Here is a 17,403-nt window from a genome sequence, read left to right on the forward strand (position 1 = left end):
CAGTAGTTTATATCCAGATGCCAAAGAAGGGAAGAAAGGTGGCTACTCCAAGGTTTATTTCTTTCACTCATTTCTGACTTGTGAGTAATGTGGGAATTGAAAAGAGAACATTTTTCCTGTTGACGACCCCACACAGACAATTTCCATGTTTTTCACTACAAAGGAATAATTGGTATTCAAGTGGATTATTAAGTTTTCAAACAGGCTCATAAGTCATTCAGTATATAAAATTTAGCCAGGTGCAGTGACTCATATAATCCCAGTACTTTGGAAGCCTGTGGTGCGAGGATTGCTTGATCTCAGGAGTTTGAGACCAGCCTGGGCAACATAGTGAGACCTCCTCTCTACTAAAAAAACTAGCCAGGCATGGTGGTGTGCACCTGTAGTCCCAGCTACTTGTGGGTCTGAGGTGGAAGGATCGCTTGAGTCTGGGAAATAAAGGCTGCAGTGAGCCATGATTGTGCCACTGCACTCCAGCCTGGGAGACAGAGCAAGACCCTGTCTTTAAAAAATTACATATATATAATTTATAGAGTCATATCTACTCCCTCTCTGTATACGCAGCTAGCTCTTTATGCACACTCTGCACTCTCTGTGCATGACCACTTAAGGCAGGGATGGAAATGAGGGAAAAGGATAGGTGGTGATTGGAGTGGGGCAGTGGTGGCGATGGGTTTCATAGCTTTTGAGGTGGTAATATCATGCTTTACCACTTGGCAGGTTATCAGACAGTGTGACGTTGGAAATAAATCACTATTGGCTGGTCAGCGGTTAGCTCCTGCTCCACACTGATGGTCCTAGATCTATAGAAGGCATGACTCCCTCTGGTGGGTTAGGTTGGTTGAAAAGAGATGGCATATACCTGCAAATGGGGCCAGGAGGCACTATATTTCAGTGGCAAATATGGAAAGTGCTAGAATGTTTGAGGGAAGAGATTAATCTGGGAGGCTCAGGGCTTGGTTGGGCTTCATGCAGCATTTGTGTGGATTGACTGTAGGGCAGAATGTAGAAATACAGGAAAGTGCACAGAGCAGAGATCATGGCAACGGCTCAGGCATGGAGGGAGAATGCATGTGGTTTTTCTCATAAAAAGGAGACAACCTGCCTGGCTGAAGCAGAGTGTCTGTAGAGACGTGCAGCAGGAACTTTGTAGACAGGTAAGGAAGGTGTGGACCACTAGGTTAAAGACTTGGAACACTGTGAGCACTCAGAGTAAACTTACAAATATATATTTGTTGTATTAGAAATAAGGTGACATGTAGGGAGGTGTTTTCAGGAGATTAATTCATGCGAAGATGCCAGAGACCTGAGTGGGCAGGAAAGCCATGAGGGTCATTCTGTTGTGCAGCCCAAGGAAGTTATGGCGGGGCGGTGCAGCTTTCAGAAAAGAAATAAATGTTGTATTTTGAGATAATATTTGAATAATTTTTGAGACCACATTTGTGGGGAGGAAGAAGGTCATTATTCTTTTTTTAAAGAACCTTTTTATTTTGAAGTAATTTTAGACTTAAAAGTTGCAAAACTAGTACAAAGGGAGTTCACTTATAAGCATCACTCAGCTTCTCCAAATGTTAACATTTCTACATAACCACAGCACAATTGTCAAAACCAGCACTGATCCACACGATTAACTAAAATATAGACCTCATTCACATTTGCCATGTGTCCTGCTAAGTTCCTTATTCTAGTGCAGGATCACATAATGCCTTTAATTGTCTGGCTCCTTTGGTCTCCTCCCATCTGGGATAGCTCCTTAGTTTTTATTGGTCCCTGTTAACCTTGACAATTTTAGCAAAGTACAGGCCAGTTACTTGAAGAATGTCCCTCAATTTGAGTTTGTCTGATATTTCATCATTATATTCAGGTATGTGTTTTGACAAAAATAGCATAAAAGTGCCTTTCTCTGTTCATCATATCAGGAGGCAGATGATGTCAACATGTCTCATGATAGGCGATAATTTTTATCATTTGTTTAAAGTGGTGTGAGCTAAACTCCACTGTAAAGTTATTATTTTTTCCTCTGTACTTACTAAGTATTTTGGCAGGAGATACTTTGATACTTATGTGAATATCCTATGTCTCATCATAGGTTTGTCCACTAATGTTAGCATCTGTTGATGATTTTTGCCTGCAACATTTATTACTATGGTGTTTGCCTAATGGTGGTTTTCTGTTTTCTTCTTTTTACTGCATTTAGTAATTAAAATAATCCCATGAGGAAGGGCTGTCCTTTCTTCCTGATCCTCATTTATTTATTTATTCAATTGCTTGTATCAGTATGGACTCATGGTTATTCATTTTATGAATTATAATTCAATAATTCATTTATTTGCTGCTCAAATCATCCCAGATTTGGCCAGTGGGAGCTTCTTCACGTTGGTTGCTGTAGGGAGGGTCTACTTGGAGTCCAGGTATGACTGGATGAGTTCTTGTTAATAAAACCAGGAAATTCAGTGACAAGTGGAGATAAGTTAAGCTCGCTAATTAAACCATTTTTCCTAAATCTTTAGTTACTTAATTCTCAAATTTTAAAGGTTTCTCTGTGATTGCATTAACCAGGGAGGCCCATCCTGGTAGGCGAAACTATTCTCTTGTTTGTAAACACAGCCCAAAAGAAATTTTCCCAAGAACTAAATAAAACCAAATTGATGAAGCTTTGGGGTTTGTTTCTGTTGTATCTGTTGTGTATATTTTCCCAGAAGCTGTTGATTCTTGCTGATTTATCTCCTTAGCAGTGAAAGGTTTGTGAAATGTTTATAAGTACTCCTTGAACCCACTTTTATTTTCTACTTAACTTTTAAGTAGGGAAACATATTTCTACTAGAATAGAGCCCTTTAACAATGGTAAGCCAAAATTAAGTGTAATGCCATGGATGCCATTAAAAGGGTAGACTCTTTCCGAAGGTATGTAGGTACTATGCTACTGTGCAGATGTGAAGATACTTCAGCTTAGGGCTATGTCTAGGTAAGGAAAACACATGCCACATGAGTAGGTGCAGGACGGGATTTGCTGAAACAGTGGCTTTTTGTTCTACACAAGCCACTTGGAGGTTCAGCCATGGATCCCCATGCTATTGGTAAATGACAGTACCTCTTCTTCATTCAGCAAGGCAAGTGCAGGAGGCGATGTCTGAGCAGTGCTCCAAGCCCCATAGCTGAAGTGGATGAGGAGAGGTTCAATTTGCCATTCCCAATCACTTATTTTTACAGTTCTCCTGAAACCTGGCTGAACCTTAGAACCACCCGGGAAATTTGAGGAAAGACTGCTCGGGTCTCCTCGTAGAGATTCTAATTCAGTATGTTCGGGGTGGGTCCTTAGTACCTGTTTTATTTTTCTTCAGCTTCCCAGATACTTCTATTTACATCCAGGGTTGAGAACTGCTGGGTCTAGCAGATACTATTTGTGACTTCTTACTGCAGTTAGATGCACTTATTTGTCACATTACTCTTAAATTATCACATTTTATGTTAAGAGACATGTATGGGACAATAACTGCAGCTAGGTTGCAAACTTGGGCAGATTTCTTAACCTCTTTAAGTCTAGTTTTGTCATCTGCAAAATAGGATTCATTATAGTACCTACCCCATAGTTTTTCAAGTATTAAGTAATGTGATGCATGCAAAATATTTAATATAGGCTGGGTGCGGTAGCTCACGCCTATAATCCCAGCACTTTGGGAGGCTGAGGCGGGTGGATTGCTTGAGCCCAGGAGTTTGAGACCAGCTTGGGCAATAGGGCGAAATCCTGTCTCTCCAAAAAAAAAAAAAAAAAACAAAAATCGGCTGGACATGGTGGTGGTGTGTGCCTGTAGTCCCAGCTACTCAGGAGGCTGAGGTGGGAGGATGAATTGAGCCTGGGAAGTCGAGGCTGCAGTGAGCTGGGCTTGTGCTACTGCACTCCAGCCTGGATGACACGGTGAGAACCTGTCTCAAAAAAAAAAAAAAAGAAGAAAAAAGAAAAAGACCCAAAAACTTAGTGTGGTCTCTGGCACACAGCAGAAACTCAGTTACTATTACTTAATAACGTGCAGCATGTTATCATAGAGTGATGTGAGCCACCGCACCTGACCCATTATCCCCAACTTTGATGACTGGATAATTCTCAGGCCTATCATCTGGCTGGGATTCGGTCCTTGTGAACTTGACCAAGCTTTGGTTGAGATGTAAGTTTATTTGGGGGCTGAAGAAGGGCCCACAGGTTCTTCTTGTGTTAGAAATCCACTGGGCAGCTTAATAGATCATAGCCTTTATTATTTTATTGTATAATCGCTTTACATATGTACCTGCCAGTTATGCGGCTTTTTATCTTCCTGGGTTTGTAAGAAATTCAAGTGTATTTATTCCGTTGTTTCATCTTCATATTCTGCCTGGTCACCCAGAATAGGAAAAGGGACAGTGGCTGAAGTTGGCAGAAAGTTGTGTCATGAACTTAATTCTTGCATTATCAATAAATTTGGTAGTTCTTGTTGGTTCATGTTAGTAAAAGGGCAGGTAGTGCTTCTGTAGTGACGGAAGTGATTCAGTCTTTTTCCTTTATTACTCTCACCCCTTAGTAGCCTAAGTACTTTAACTGAGTCTAAGGATAGTATTAAGGCATCTCCTTTAAAAACTGATGAAAACTGTGACTATCTCTTTTAAGGACTAATGAAAAATATGCCTTAAGTCTCTTACACTGTTTAGCAAGATATTTTTAGCAACTCTGGAATGAGTTCCATGCCTGCTTCAGACTCAGCTTCTACACTTTAATTTTAATATATAACTGACTTAAAAAATGTAATATATGGTTGCTAACCAATTATTTCTGGAGTTATGCCATTGTTTTTTTCTGGAAGTCCATTTATGAATATTAAAGGATTGCAATTTCCTGGTTTACATTTAAAATATGAGGTTTGCCTGTAATTAGTTAGGGAAACATTTTCCATGGTTCATTAAAATGGAAAGGAGAAATACATTTGACTTAAAAATCTATTTTCATTTATGTTATTAGTATTTTCATCTCTCTGGGATATATATGTCTTTCATGAAAGAATCATTGCATCCAACTTAAATAATTCTAGGAAATTTAAAATACATAGGATAAAGGAATCATCACTTTGGGCATTGTATTTATGAGAGATTATGGTGGGAGCCATTTAAGAGAGGATACTCTGCATCGAGTGACTGGCCATCTAAGATTGCAGAGAAAATTGATAAGGAGATTAGGATCAAGAAAAAGAATTCATGGGCTTAATAGGTTCTTTAGATCCTATGCCTTCTGGCAAATGGGTTTTCTAAATTAGGCATGGTATCTTGTCCGTGTGTGTGTTTCTGGAAGTTCCCACAGTGTCGGGTGCTCAGCTGAGTAAGTGCTTCAAAAATGAAATGAATGGAAGTAAGTTGCCACAGGAGTGATGAGATGAAGCCCTGGGATGCTGAGAGGATAAATAAAACCAAGGGATTCCAAGATGGGATGAAAACAGCTGAGTGATTGTATATCAAGGAAAGAATGTTAAAATGGGAAGATGGGGGTGCATTTTCAAGAGTGCTTTTGCGGTACTCTTTCTGATAAATGCTGGGAGGGCAGTTCTTGAGTGATTTAACAGCAGCGGTAAGATGGCCCATGGTGTTTCTCTGATAAAATTAAGTAACAGTCCTTTCCCAGTACCTGCTAAAAATGAGGTAATGGATGGAATATTCCCCACGTTCTTTTTCCCTTAAGCCTTTGGCCCTTGCTATTTTGGGTCAGTACTGAAAACTAACATAAAGTGGTCTCTGCAGAAGTACAGTTATGATCATCGTTTTAAGTTTAGGGAGTCAGTGCTTGACTGAGTTCCACAAAGCTCTCTGGCTCCCCATGCTCAGCTAACAAATTTGAGAACAGCTGTCCTGGAGTGTTAATGAAACAAAGCTCTCCTGGGACCAGTGAAGAGAGGGTTTCAAGGGAGTTCCTGACAGCCAACCTAGGAATTGTGTCCTGTAAAAGACAGTTATTATGTTGAGCTTGTTGAGTTCTTGGGGCCAGTAGCTTATCTAACGCTGCCATCTATTCAGTATAGAAGAACCCCATTGCTTTATTTACTCACCTTACCTACCTTTTGAAGCAAGCCATCCATGGGGGAGGTTTCTGTTAAGTGGAATTGTGTGAGTGTAACACGAGTGTATAGACAGCCAGATTCCGGTTGGCAGTGGCCAGGAAGGCAAGTGGCTTGTTTTCTTTTGTGAAAATGCCCCTGCCCAGGTTTTTTTTTTTTAGAGCTTGTTTCTGCTTAAAAGCTTTTTCTTTAACTAGATTATATAAACCATTTGCTTTTCTTAGCTGATTCAGGCAATTAGATGAGTAATAAAGACTGTCATTTCTGGTCTGCCATAGTGATTTTAAAAGTCTACCTATTTAGAGAAAAAAATAAATTATGATGATTCATCTTCATATAATCTGGTGCATTTAAAACTTTTAAATTGTTCAGTATATCAATAAGGGACTATATTACATAGGCTCATGGTACATGAGGCCTAGGTAGGGCTGATTGGTAGTACATTTGGACAAGATCAGAAGGCTGGGAATTAAAAATGGGCTCTCTACCTTATAAAATTTATTTTCTTTGAATCAAGCTACACATCTTTAACAGGGTATCAATTGGCATTTCTGGATAAAGAGTTGATACATTTTATTTTAGTTTAATTAGGAGTAATGTGAGGGCCATGTGGCCTGGGGAAGGGGCAGAATGGGAATTCTCTTTTTAGATTAAAGTTTAGTAGAAGGTTCAGATGCTGGAAAGTGATGACTGGTAGGGTATGTTTTGTACATTTAGCAAATTATTCTAAGACATGGAGGCGGTAGGCTGAAAACTATAGGATCTCAAAAGATAGCAAGACTTAGAATAGAGATGGAAAGAGCTTTTAAACATAGGTTGGAAGTTCAATAAATGTTAGTTTCTCTGTTCTTTTTTTAATACTGCAGTAGGAAATGATAATAGTTCTGTATTGTGCTTAAGCATATGTGGGTGATGGTGCTGTTTCCTGGATCATTAGGCAGGAAAAATTAGCTCCTACAATTCAAATCATTCAGCAGATACTTACTAAGTTCATACAGTTATATAAATATCTAAATAAATGAATAGAAAAAATAAACGTCTTTATGCACAATTGTGTGCTAGATGCCATGAAAGCAAAGCAGTATAAGCTGCCAGTCCTCCCTCAAGGAGCTTATGGATTCCTTGGGGCAAATGCACACACAGAAAAACGGTCAACAATGCTGAGCACCCAGGCGCTGCACCTGAGTAGTAGCAAAAACAGAGCTCTAAAGAGGTACATACCCCAGCAGGAGGAACTTCATGCAGGAGCCGACTCCACAAAACTGGACTTCGAGTCTGGTGGGATTCTGGGAAGCATTAAGGAAGATGGAAGGCTTTTAACATGAAGAATGATGTGACTAAAGGCAGGGTTATGAGTGGAAAGTTCTGACAAGTAGGTCTTGCTAAACTGAAGAAGCTTTGTTGGGAGTTGGAAAGAGAATACTGGAAATCTGTTGGAGGCAGACTGTGATGAGCCGAGGGGGCATGGATTAACTCAGATAAGCAATAAGGGATCCTCTGTAAGTCAAAGGGGTGATTTAGGGAGATTTGCTTAGTTGTGGTTTGAAGGATGGCCTGAAGGGGATGTGACTAGGAGCAGGAAAATCCACTGGGAAGCTGAAGCAGGTAGTTGAGGGTATAGTGATGAAGGCCTGAGTTAGGGTGAGGAAAAGGAAAGGAGAAATGGAATCCAAAACACATCAAGAATAAAGTGACTGGTCCAAGAAAATCCCAGTCTTTCTATTGTACTTCTCTTGGGAGCCATTGAAGTGAAATATCCTCTCCTGTTGTTACGAATGTTGACCAGATATTTACATTGAGTGAAAATAAGGATGCTAAGCCCGTAGGGACCATGATTTGAGATTTAAGCTCTCTTTTTTTTTTTTTTTTTTTTTTTCATAGCAGGGGCCTGCCCCAGCCACTGTTGCTTATGTTTTCCTTTTTTGGTACAAAAGTTTATTTGGTTCTAACTATTTTTTTTCTTTGTTTAAAATAGACTCTATCAAGAAGAATATCTAATCCGTACCTTGAACATACACCTTCCCAGGTATGATTCTTTTCTCTTTTACTGCATTTTCTGAAATAGTGATTGACAAATTCTGATGTACAATTCTCAAGTTACAGTTGTTCCCTTTGCTCCTGACCACAGAGTTGTGCAGGGATGCTGCAGTGATCACATTATCTTTACCACCTGGGATGACACAGCAAAAGTGTTTGAGATGCTCTGATCATTGTCATGATTCAAGATGTTCACGAACTAGGGAAAAAAATTGTTTTCCCATCTTCCGGGTTCTTTACATGAATGAGTTAATGTGGCAGAGCATATATATAATATAAATATGATATAAATATATCTATTGTTAAAAACACTGTATTTTACAAATAGCTTATATTTTACACTGAGTTTTGTATAAAAGGAGATTTACTTTCTCGTTATTTATCATTGTGTTGTGGTAAAGAATCAGTCAATAAAGAGTTGCATTTTTTGGCTGGGCGTGGTGGCTCATGCCTGTAATCCCCGCACTTTGGAAGGCTGAGGTGGGTGGATCATGAGGTCAGGAGATTGAGACTATCCTGGCCAACACGGTGAAACCCCATCTCTACTAAAAATACAAAAAATTAGCCAGGCGTGGTGGCAGGTGCCGGTAGTCCCAGCTACTTGGGAAGCTGAGGCAGGGGAATGGCATGAACCCGGGAGGCGGAGCTTGCAGTGAGCTGAGATCTCAACACTGCACTCTAGCCTGGGCAACAGAGCAAGACTCCATCTCAAGAAAAAAAAAAGTTGCATTTTTTTAGGCTAACAAGAGACTGTGAGCTTTGTGAGGTCTGGGACCTTCTCTACCTTCTCCACCACTGTATCCCCACCATCAGGAACAGATCTGACACTTGACAGTTGCTCATTATGTACTTTTTGAATGACTGACTGAATGAACATTGTATGCTTTCAGGACTAGTCAAGTGTCAGCTTACTCACACCGCTTCCTCGGTAATACTTTCTGTCATCTGGCTTGTTCAAGCTTTGTTGTTTTTTTTTCAAATAGTTTTGAAATGTTAAAAAATAATTTGCTTCCCTTCCTACTTCCTTATCAGTTTGTGTTTAGGAGATGATATCAGGAAAATTAAAGAAGTATAAGGATGGGGTTGATTTTCCTGGTCAAATCATAATCATTATATTGTCAATTTGGTTGCCTTGAGAGAAGATGTCAAATATTTTGGCCAGGTGCAGTTGCTCACACCTGTAATTCCAGCTCTTTGGAAGGTTGAGGTGGGCAGATTGTGTGAGCCCAGGAGTTCAAGACCAGCCTGAGCAGCACAGGGAGACCTGTCTCTACAAAAAAAAAAAAACAAATATTAGCTGGACTTGGTGGTGTGTGCTTGTAGTTCCAGCTACTTGGGAGGCTGAGGTGGGAGGATCGATTGAGCTTGGGAAGCCTAGGTTGCAGTGAGCCATGATTTTGCCACTGAACTCTAGCTTGGGTGACAGAGCAAGACCCCGTCTCAAAAAAAAAAAAAAATATATATATATATATATATATATATATGTCTATGTATATATACACATGTGTATATGTATATATGTATATATGTGTGTGTGTGTGTGTATATATATATATATATATATAGTAGGTACATTAAAAGTTTACCAAGAAAAAAAGTAAAACTGTGTAGGCGTGTACCCCCAATATATATTAATTTTCATAAACCTTATGAAGACAGCTTATTTTCATTTAGCCCCCTTTGCTTGGGAAACGGCATTGTGCTTTGGAGGAAGGTGCTGGTTATAGAGAAGGAGGTAATATTATAAAGTAGGACCTAGCCCCCTCTAGATCTAAGAACTACGCTTCTTCATCCTCCTAGAACCAGAGACTCATATGGGAGAATTAGAATTTAAAAAAAAATAAGTTAATTGAAATTTTTATCTGATAGATGGAATTGTGAAGTAGATGAAACCGATGCTTGGAATTGACTATGAACTCTGCAGCTGAATGAAGCTTAAGAGTAAAGCAGCCTGCTGTCAAATTGTGTCATGGTTCGAGATGTTCACTAGATAGGGAAGAAAATTGTTTTTCCATCTTCCAAGACCTGTGTATGTTTGCATTATCAATATGCAGACTTAATACATAATATAAATTCTTCAATTTGCTGTATTGATATAAATATTGTATTTAAAAATCGTAGATGTTTTACACTGAAAACTTTGTGTAAAAGAAAATTATTTATAACTGTAGTTAAGTAAAGCAGGTTAGCATTTGGAGAATAGTTATAGCTTAGTAGCGTAAGTGGACCAGTAGCTAAAATAAAATAAGATAGTTGTAGGTTTATAGCTATATTGGCTAAAATATGTCTCAACCTTATGGACTTGGTTATGATTTTATATATAAATATATATAAATACATATATAGTATGCTATTGGTAGCTCACAAATTGTCACATTATTGTTCTATATTTACAGTGACTATTTGTCTTTTCCATTTAGATTTATGGAGAGAATTCTTCTTGTGCAGGAAGAGCATTGAGGAATATTATTATCGTTCAAGCAGCTGACCTGATAAAGGACAGAGTGAACCTCAAGGGGTTTTACAGGTAACACAGTTTTCTAACACCTTGTCAGAAATTCTCTTTGATGAAAAAAAAACCACCCTGTGTTAAAATTGTAACCTTGATCAAAGAGAGGTGGACAATATCAGTAGTAGGAGGGTTTGTTTGTTCTATTGGGGAAACAGGTGGTGACTTTTCATTAAACTTAGTCATGCACTTGTTTACAGTTTGACTCCTGTTCTGAAGTTAGGGTATGGAATTTCCAGCCCCAAGTGTGGATGGGCTCCTGAGAGAGTCTCTGCTCTGCTTCCTCTGAGATGTGATATTTTGCAGCAGGTGAGGGGGTGGTGCTACATTAGGGTCTTTAATAAATATAGATCCCCTCTTTAGGGACCTTATTGAGGCCCCGAAAGGATGCCTTGGGCAGAGACATGCTCTAACTCTCCAGGTGAGAGTGGGCCTCCTCCTTGAGTGCATAAGGAGCAGGGAGAGACAGGTTGGCATAGGGATGGCAGGTGTCTACCTTGACAGAGGTATGAGAGTAAACAGGCAGGTAAATGGCCAGTTTTAAAGTACAGCTGGACCAAGGGCATAGTCACTTAGACTTGATGTGCATGTTTTCATTTTGTGGAACAATTTAAAGAAAAAACCAAAAGTAAATTATTAGCTTTTTGTTTTGCCAGATAAAGATATTAAGCCACACCAAATGATACCAAACTATGAAAGAAAACAAAAAGAAAAACGACTACCATTTGTTATCACTATTCTATTTCAAAGAAATGACATGTAATACCCATCAAGAGTAAAAAGAGGACTCAGGATTCATGACACCCAAAAAGTAGAAAGTTCTCAGAATAAAGGATGTTCCTTTATGTTAAATAAACTTAGCTTTATGATAAACTCATTATAATATTTCTGTTTCTGTTTGCTGGAGATGGAAAAAATTTTATCATGGCTTGGGTTTTTGGGATAGTAATTCCCAGACTATCAGAGTAAGACCCCCTTTGTACTGAGGCATAATTTTTGTATAGTAAAATGCGCAAATCTTAAATGTAGGCTTGAACTTTTATTTATTACACACCTGTGTAATCATTATCCATTTAGCCTCTATCCAGATATAGTGGATTTTCATACCTCAGAAAGTTCCTTCATGCTTCTCTTCAGTCAGTAACCATTCCCTGCAACCATTTTTTTTTTTTTTTTTTTTTTTTTTTTTTTTGAGACGGAGTCTCGCTCTGTCGCCCAGGCTGGAGTGCAGTGGCGCAATCTCGGCTCACTGCAAGCTCCGCCTCCCGGGTTCACGCCATTCTCCTGCCTCAGCCTCTCCGAGTAGCTGGGACTACAGGCGCCCGCCACCACGCCCGGCTAATTTTTTTGTATTTTTAGTAGAGACGGGGTTTCACCGTGGTCTCGATCTCCTGACCTCGTGATCCGCCCGCCTCGGCCTCCCAAAGTGCTGGGATTACAAGCGTGAGCCACCGCGCCCGGCCATTTTTTTAACATCACAAAATTGGCAGAATCTATATTCTTCTGAGCCATTAATTTAGCAAATCCAAAGTGTGGTGAGAAACCCCAGTGAATTAACGCTTTAATTAAGCACATTTAATCAATCACATTAGCATTTACATAGGTTTTGAAAAATATGCCATAGGCTAAACATGCCTATTCTGTTTACAAACAATGCTTTTGTGTGTATGGACACATGGAGCTCTTTAAAAAGCTTCAAGATCTACTGTTTTCCTCCCATTAGGGATTTGTAGCTCAAGGTCTGAGAACCATGAGGTTAGAGCTCAGACCAAGTAGACAGGACAGCGAGTAAAAGGGCTGTGGTGGTTGGACTACTTCACATAGAAACTCACTTTAAAAAATAGATGATGGCATCACCTTTAGAAACATCTGACTTCTCCTTTTTTAAAAAACTAAATTTATATGTGTAAGTCTTTGAGTATAGTCATGAGCAGGCTCACAGTATTCATTTTATTTACATGAGGCCATGTGTAATATTGATCATTATTCTCATTTTTTCCCCCTTTATTGGATCTCCATGGATAGAGATTGAAAAAGGATTGGGAGATGAACATTAATCAGGTTCATGGAAAAAAAGCCATCTATCCAAATTAGAACAGATTTAGGATTTAACGGGAATAGAATGGGAGACAGCATGTGTTTTCCTGTGATCTGGCCAGGACCACCATTCTTTTCTAATCTAAGGACTCATTAATATTCTGGGTTTAAACATGAAGTGCTCATGTGATTACCTAGGGATGAATCATTTTCATTTGTCTGGTAGTAAATTGAGGTAAAGTATTCCCCACATACCACGTGAGAACTCACTTTCAAAACTTTGAAATGCTTTCTATTCACTTTGTACTGTAGAAAGAATCAGACTGGTTTCTGAGATGTCATTTCTTTTGCACGAATACGTCACTAAATACCGTCACCCAATTTATTTTAAAGATTAGTGTCGCATTACTATGAATTAATTGCTAAAAATCTAACTAGAGACAGGAGGATGCTAAGATAAATCAAATTTTCAACTCTGGAGATTGGGTAAATTCATGTTTTGTTAAGCAGTCACATGGGCTTTGAGCTGATCACCTCCATATCACAATGTTCCTACCTAGTATTGAAACTGGGGTCAGATCTGCATGAACTTGGAGCAGTTTCTGAATTGAGTACAAGACTGAAAATACACTGTGGGTAGGAACTGCTGTCTGTGTTTAGATTGTTCTGTTCCAACCATCTCTCTTTTCTTCCTCACTGCTCTCCCCTAAGTCCTGTGGATTTAGGTATTTTAACTAGATTGTAGCAGGCATGGGGACAAGGCATTAAATGCAGAGACAACGCCACCTCATTTTGTATGCTTTGGTGATATTAATGATAGTGTTTACTTTTACTCTTAATATTTGCCCTGGGGTAGGTGGATCCTTATAAGTGATTTAAAACATAACTTGATAAAGTCAGTGGGGGAAATAGAAAGGGATCATGTGCAACAGAAACAGTAGCTTGCTCTGAGAGTGGGGCTCAGTTTTTAATTAATATTGTCACGACAGTACTGTGTTCTAGCATATTGAGTCAGAGCCCTGCCTCCCCAAAACAGAGTGAGCCCTTCCCAATGAGAAGGGGGATCTGGGGGACTGGGGCTTTGTGGTCACCAGCATCACCTGAGAGCCTGTTAGGAATGTGGAATCTGGCCAGGCATGGTGGCTCATGCCTATAATCCCAGCACTTTGGGAGGCTGAGGTGGGTGGATCACCTGAGGCCAGGAGTTCGAGACCAACCTGGCCAACATGATGAAACCCCAGCTCTACTAAAAATATAAGAATTAGCTGGGCGTGGTGGCAGACACCTGTAATCCCAGCTACTTGGGGGGCTGAGGCAGGAGAATCGCTTGAACCCAGGAGGCAGAGTTTGCAGTGAGTTGAGATCATACTGTTGCCCTCCAGCCTGGGCGACATGAGTGAAACTCAGTCTCAAATAAAAAGGAATGCGGAATCTGAGGTCCCACCCAGTCTTACCACATCAGAATCTATACTTTAAGAAGATCACCCAGGTGACTCCTAAGCAGAGTTTTGAGAAGCCCTGTTCTAAGAAGCTTCTTCCTTATCACCTGTGAACAAACAAGCAGCTGTATCCATCTAGCCACCTTTGCAGTTTGACAGTTTAGTTTGTTTAGTAAATGCTTTATTGTGTGCTTTCATAGTCCAGGTGATGTCAGACACTCAGAGCAGGCTAAGGAGCTGCATTGTTCTGAGAATATGAATTAAGATGATACGGTATTTAATCCATGAGATAAAAGTGCTTTCAAAGCCCTGAGATGCTGGCTAATTGGCAGAGGTGCTGAGGAATTAATTAGTTAATTAACACTTTGAACCTTTAACATGAAAGATATCCTATAGAATTAGAAGTTAAATCTTGACTGTTTGGTCTAATTGCCCGTTTTGTTGCCATCTGTTTTCTCATTTTCTCTAAAAAAAAAATCCGTATATTTGACTGTTCATCTTTATGCTGTCTTATGCTAACCTGCAACTGAACATGTCTAGAATTGGCTTAATTGCCTTGGAGTGTCTTTCAAATAGTGACACTTTACCAAATATATTCTAGCTTTTGATGAAAAGCTAGGATGTTTGATCAAATGTCTTTCTTCACCCCAGAAAATGTAGCATCCATGGCAGTTCATATTGTTGGTTATGGTGTGATTCTAGGGTATTTGTAACTATGTCAATCACAAGAGACAGCAAAATAGGCAATATTTTTCTACTTTAGAAATACAAATAAATGTTGGCATCTCTTGGTCCTTCAGTACTGCATATAAAGATAGTCATTATATGATACATTATTTTAAAAAAACATTTTGGCCAGGTGCTTGGCTCATACCTGTAATCTCAGCAGTTTGGGCAGCTGAGGCAGGTGGATCACTTGAGCTCAAGAGTTCAAGACCAGTCTGGGCAACATGGCAAAACTCAGTATCTACAAAAAACAAAAATTAGCCAGTGGTGAGCACCTGTACTCCCAGCTACTCAGGACACTTAGGTGGGAGGATCTCTCAAGTCTGGGAGGCAGAGGTCGCAGTAAGCTGAGATTGCACCACAGCACTCCACCCTGGGCGATAGAGTATGACCCTGTCTCAAAAAAAATTTTTTTTCATGATCTTTTCTCATAAGGGAGAGTGAAATTTGATGAAATTTCTGCAAATGACAAAACATTTCAGAAGTTTTTCTTTTTGTTTTCCCCCTGAGGCTCATATGTATTTGAAAAGTAGGCATGATGATACTGCCTGTAATACCCAGGTTATGACATTTTTTTGAATATAGTTGTGTGTTTTAAGACAGATTACAAAGATAATTTTTCATGCGTGGTTGGTGGAATCCAACACATCTGGGTTTATGGTTATGTGACCTGGGCTGCTTAACTAGTTACATTGATTATATTAAAAAGACTAACAATCAAATTTATTGTTCTTGGAGTAAATTTTAGGGTTCAATCTTTGTTTGAAGAGTAGCAAACAAAACTCTATACCACTGACTATGGTCCCAATTTTGTCTAATCTTGGAATTATTTTGTTCTCAAAAGGACTAGATAAAAATCTATAAATAGTTGAACCAAAGTTTATCACCACCAACTTGAGGTATGTAGCTTAGCAAGGTAAAAGCATTATCTGTATATAAAAGGCTGCTAAATTTATTCCTTCATTTTTCAAACAAATATATTTTGAGAACTTACTGTGTATTGTGGACTGTTCTAATTGTTGGGAATTAATAGTGAGTTATATAAAGTCCCTGCTCTCCTGAAAGTTATTCTCTAGTGGGAGAAGCAGATAGTGTTCATTTGTAAAGATATATACTTACTAAATGTTAGGTGATTTGATGAAAAAGTAGAAGACAATTTGACTCTCATTTCCCTAAGGAAGTGATATTTGAGCTTTAATCTGAAAGATGAATAAGAGGTATATGCCATTTATTCTTGGGTTGCTTGTTTAAAAAAAGCAAGCACATGAAAGGAAAGGTATTATATATCATTTTTTTTTTGGCAAACGGATGTCAGCAATATCTTACTGTGAATGGCTTTGCTTTTGTTCAGGAGGAGCTGCGTTGGGTCAGAACTGGTAGACTGGCTTCTAGAACACTGTCCTTTCGTCCAGTGCAGATCTATGGCCATAGGAGTCTGGCAACTCCTACTGGACATGGGAATTATGTTATCAGGTTAGTATTATGTCTTGAAGGCACAGCATCATTATTTTATTAAGCTATCAGATGAAAATACACTTGATTCTCTAGAGGATGTTACAGTCTGGATGGAAATTATTTTTGAAGATAAATATTTGTATTCTCTCATTTTCTAAGTGACAGGTCATCTTTTGATTCACTTATTTCTCTTACAATTCTTGTAAAAATTATTAGATACTTGCTGATTCATAGACTAATAATACCTGTAGGAGTCCTTCCTCTACTTCCTTTCTTCTGAAGTCAATATGCTGCTTACAAACTTTTTTCAAAATCAGTGACATCTTTAGTTGCTCTAAGTGTGTGATTTATCTTGTACTTAGGATAATCATCAGAAACTGGTTTTATGAGTGGGATGTTATGCCATTTTAATTGGCTAAGTAATCATGAACACTTTGATATATGACCTATGAAAATTAGCTGTTTAGACTGAATAGAAAGTAGTTGTTAACTGGCAACTAAAATAGATGACGGATATCTCTTTTCTTTGTTGAGCCCAGAGAATTGAAGGATTAGAAACCGAGCAATCTGGATTATTTATTTAGCCCAGTCTCTCAGCTGCTAGTTGGTCACTGAAAAGCCCTTTTTCCCTATAGGTAACAAATATCAAGGGCATACCCCTGGTCCTGTTGTGAAAGAATGGTACGGATATGGATGTGGGTGTAATCTTCTTAGATAGTCAATAGTATCTAGCACCTAATACTCTTATTTATAAAATTAGTGAACTACCTTTGAGGAATGGAGGTATTATTAGGATACTTGATAGTTTCAGGCTTTTGGTTAGCAAAACGTTTTGTACTAATACCTTTTGGAAAAATCTCTAGCTCTTGATTCCTTTAAAACAGGGTTTCCCCACCTTGGTAGTATTGATATTCGGGTTAGATAATTCTTTGTTGTGAAGGGCTGTCCTGTACATTGTAGGGTTTTTTTTTAACAGCATCCCTTTTTTCCACCCTCCAATACTAGTAGCACTCTGCCCCCCAAATGTAACAACCAAAAATGTCTAGACATCACCAAATGTCCCCTGCGGGAGGCACAGTCACCCTAAGTTGAGAACCACTGATCTAAAACTTGCCATTGTGTTGTATTT

The 17,403-nt window shown here is 39.0% G+C and overlaps 1 protein-coding gene across 1 annotated transcript in view; it reads left to right on the plus strand.

Annotated features, from left to right (window-relative positions):
• The window catches only part of RAPGEF5 (Rap guanine nucleotide exchange factor 5), a 239,561-nt gene that overhangs the window by 31,317 nt on the left and 190,841 nt on the right, over window positions 1-17,403 (plus strand). Inside the window, exons 2-4 of the mRNA XM_032759601.2 lie at window positions 8,047-8,097; window positions 10,529-10,635; window positions 16,171-16,292. Of these exons, the coding sequence (XP_032615492.1) occupies window positions 8,047-8,097; window positions 10,529-10,635; window positions 16,171-16,292 (280 nt within the window). The remainder of the gene's footprint in view (window positions 1-8,046; window positions 8,098-10,528; window positions 10,636-16,170; window positions 16,293-17,403) is intronic.

The sequence above is a fragment of the Hylobates moloch genome, unplaced genomic scaffold, assembly GCF_009828535.3.
Source record: "Hylobates moloch isolate HMO894 unplaced genomic scaffold, HMol_V3 SCAFFOLD_1, whole genome shotgun sequence".
Taxonomy (NCBI): Eukaryota; Metazoa; Chordata; class Mammalia; order Primates; family Hylobatidae; genus Hylobates; species Hylobates moloch.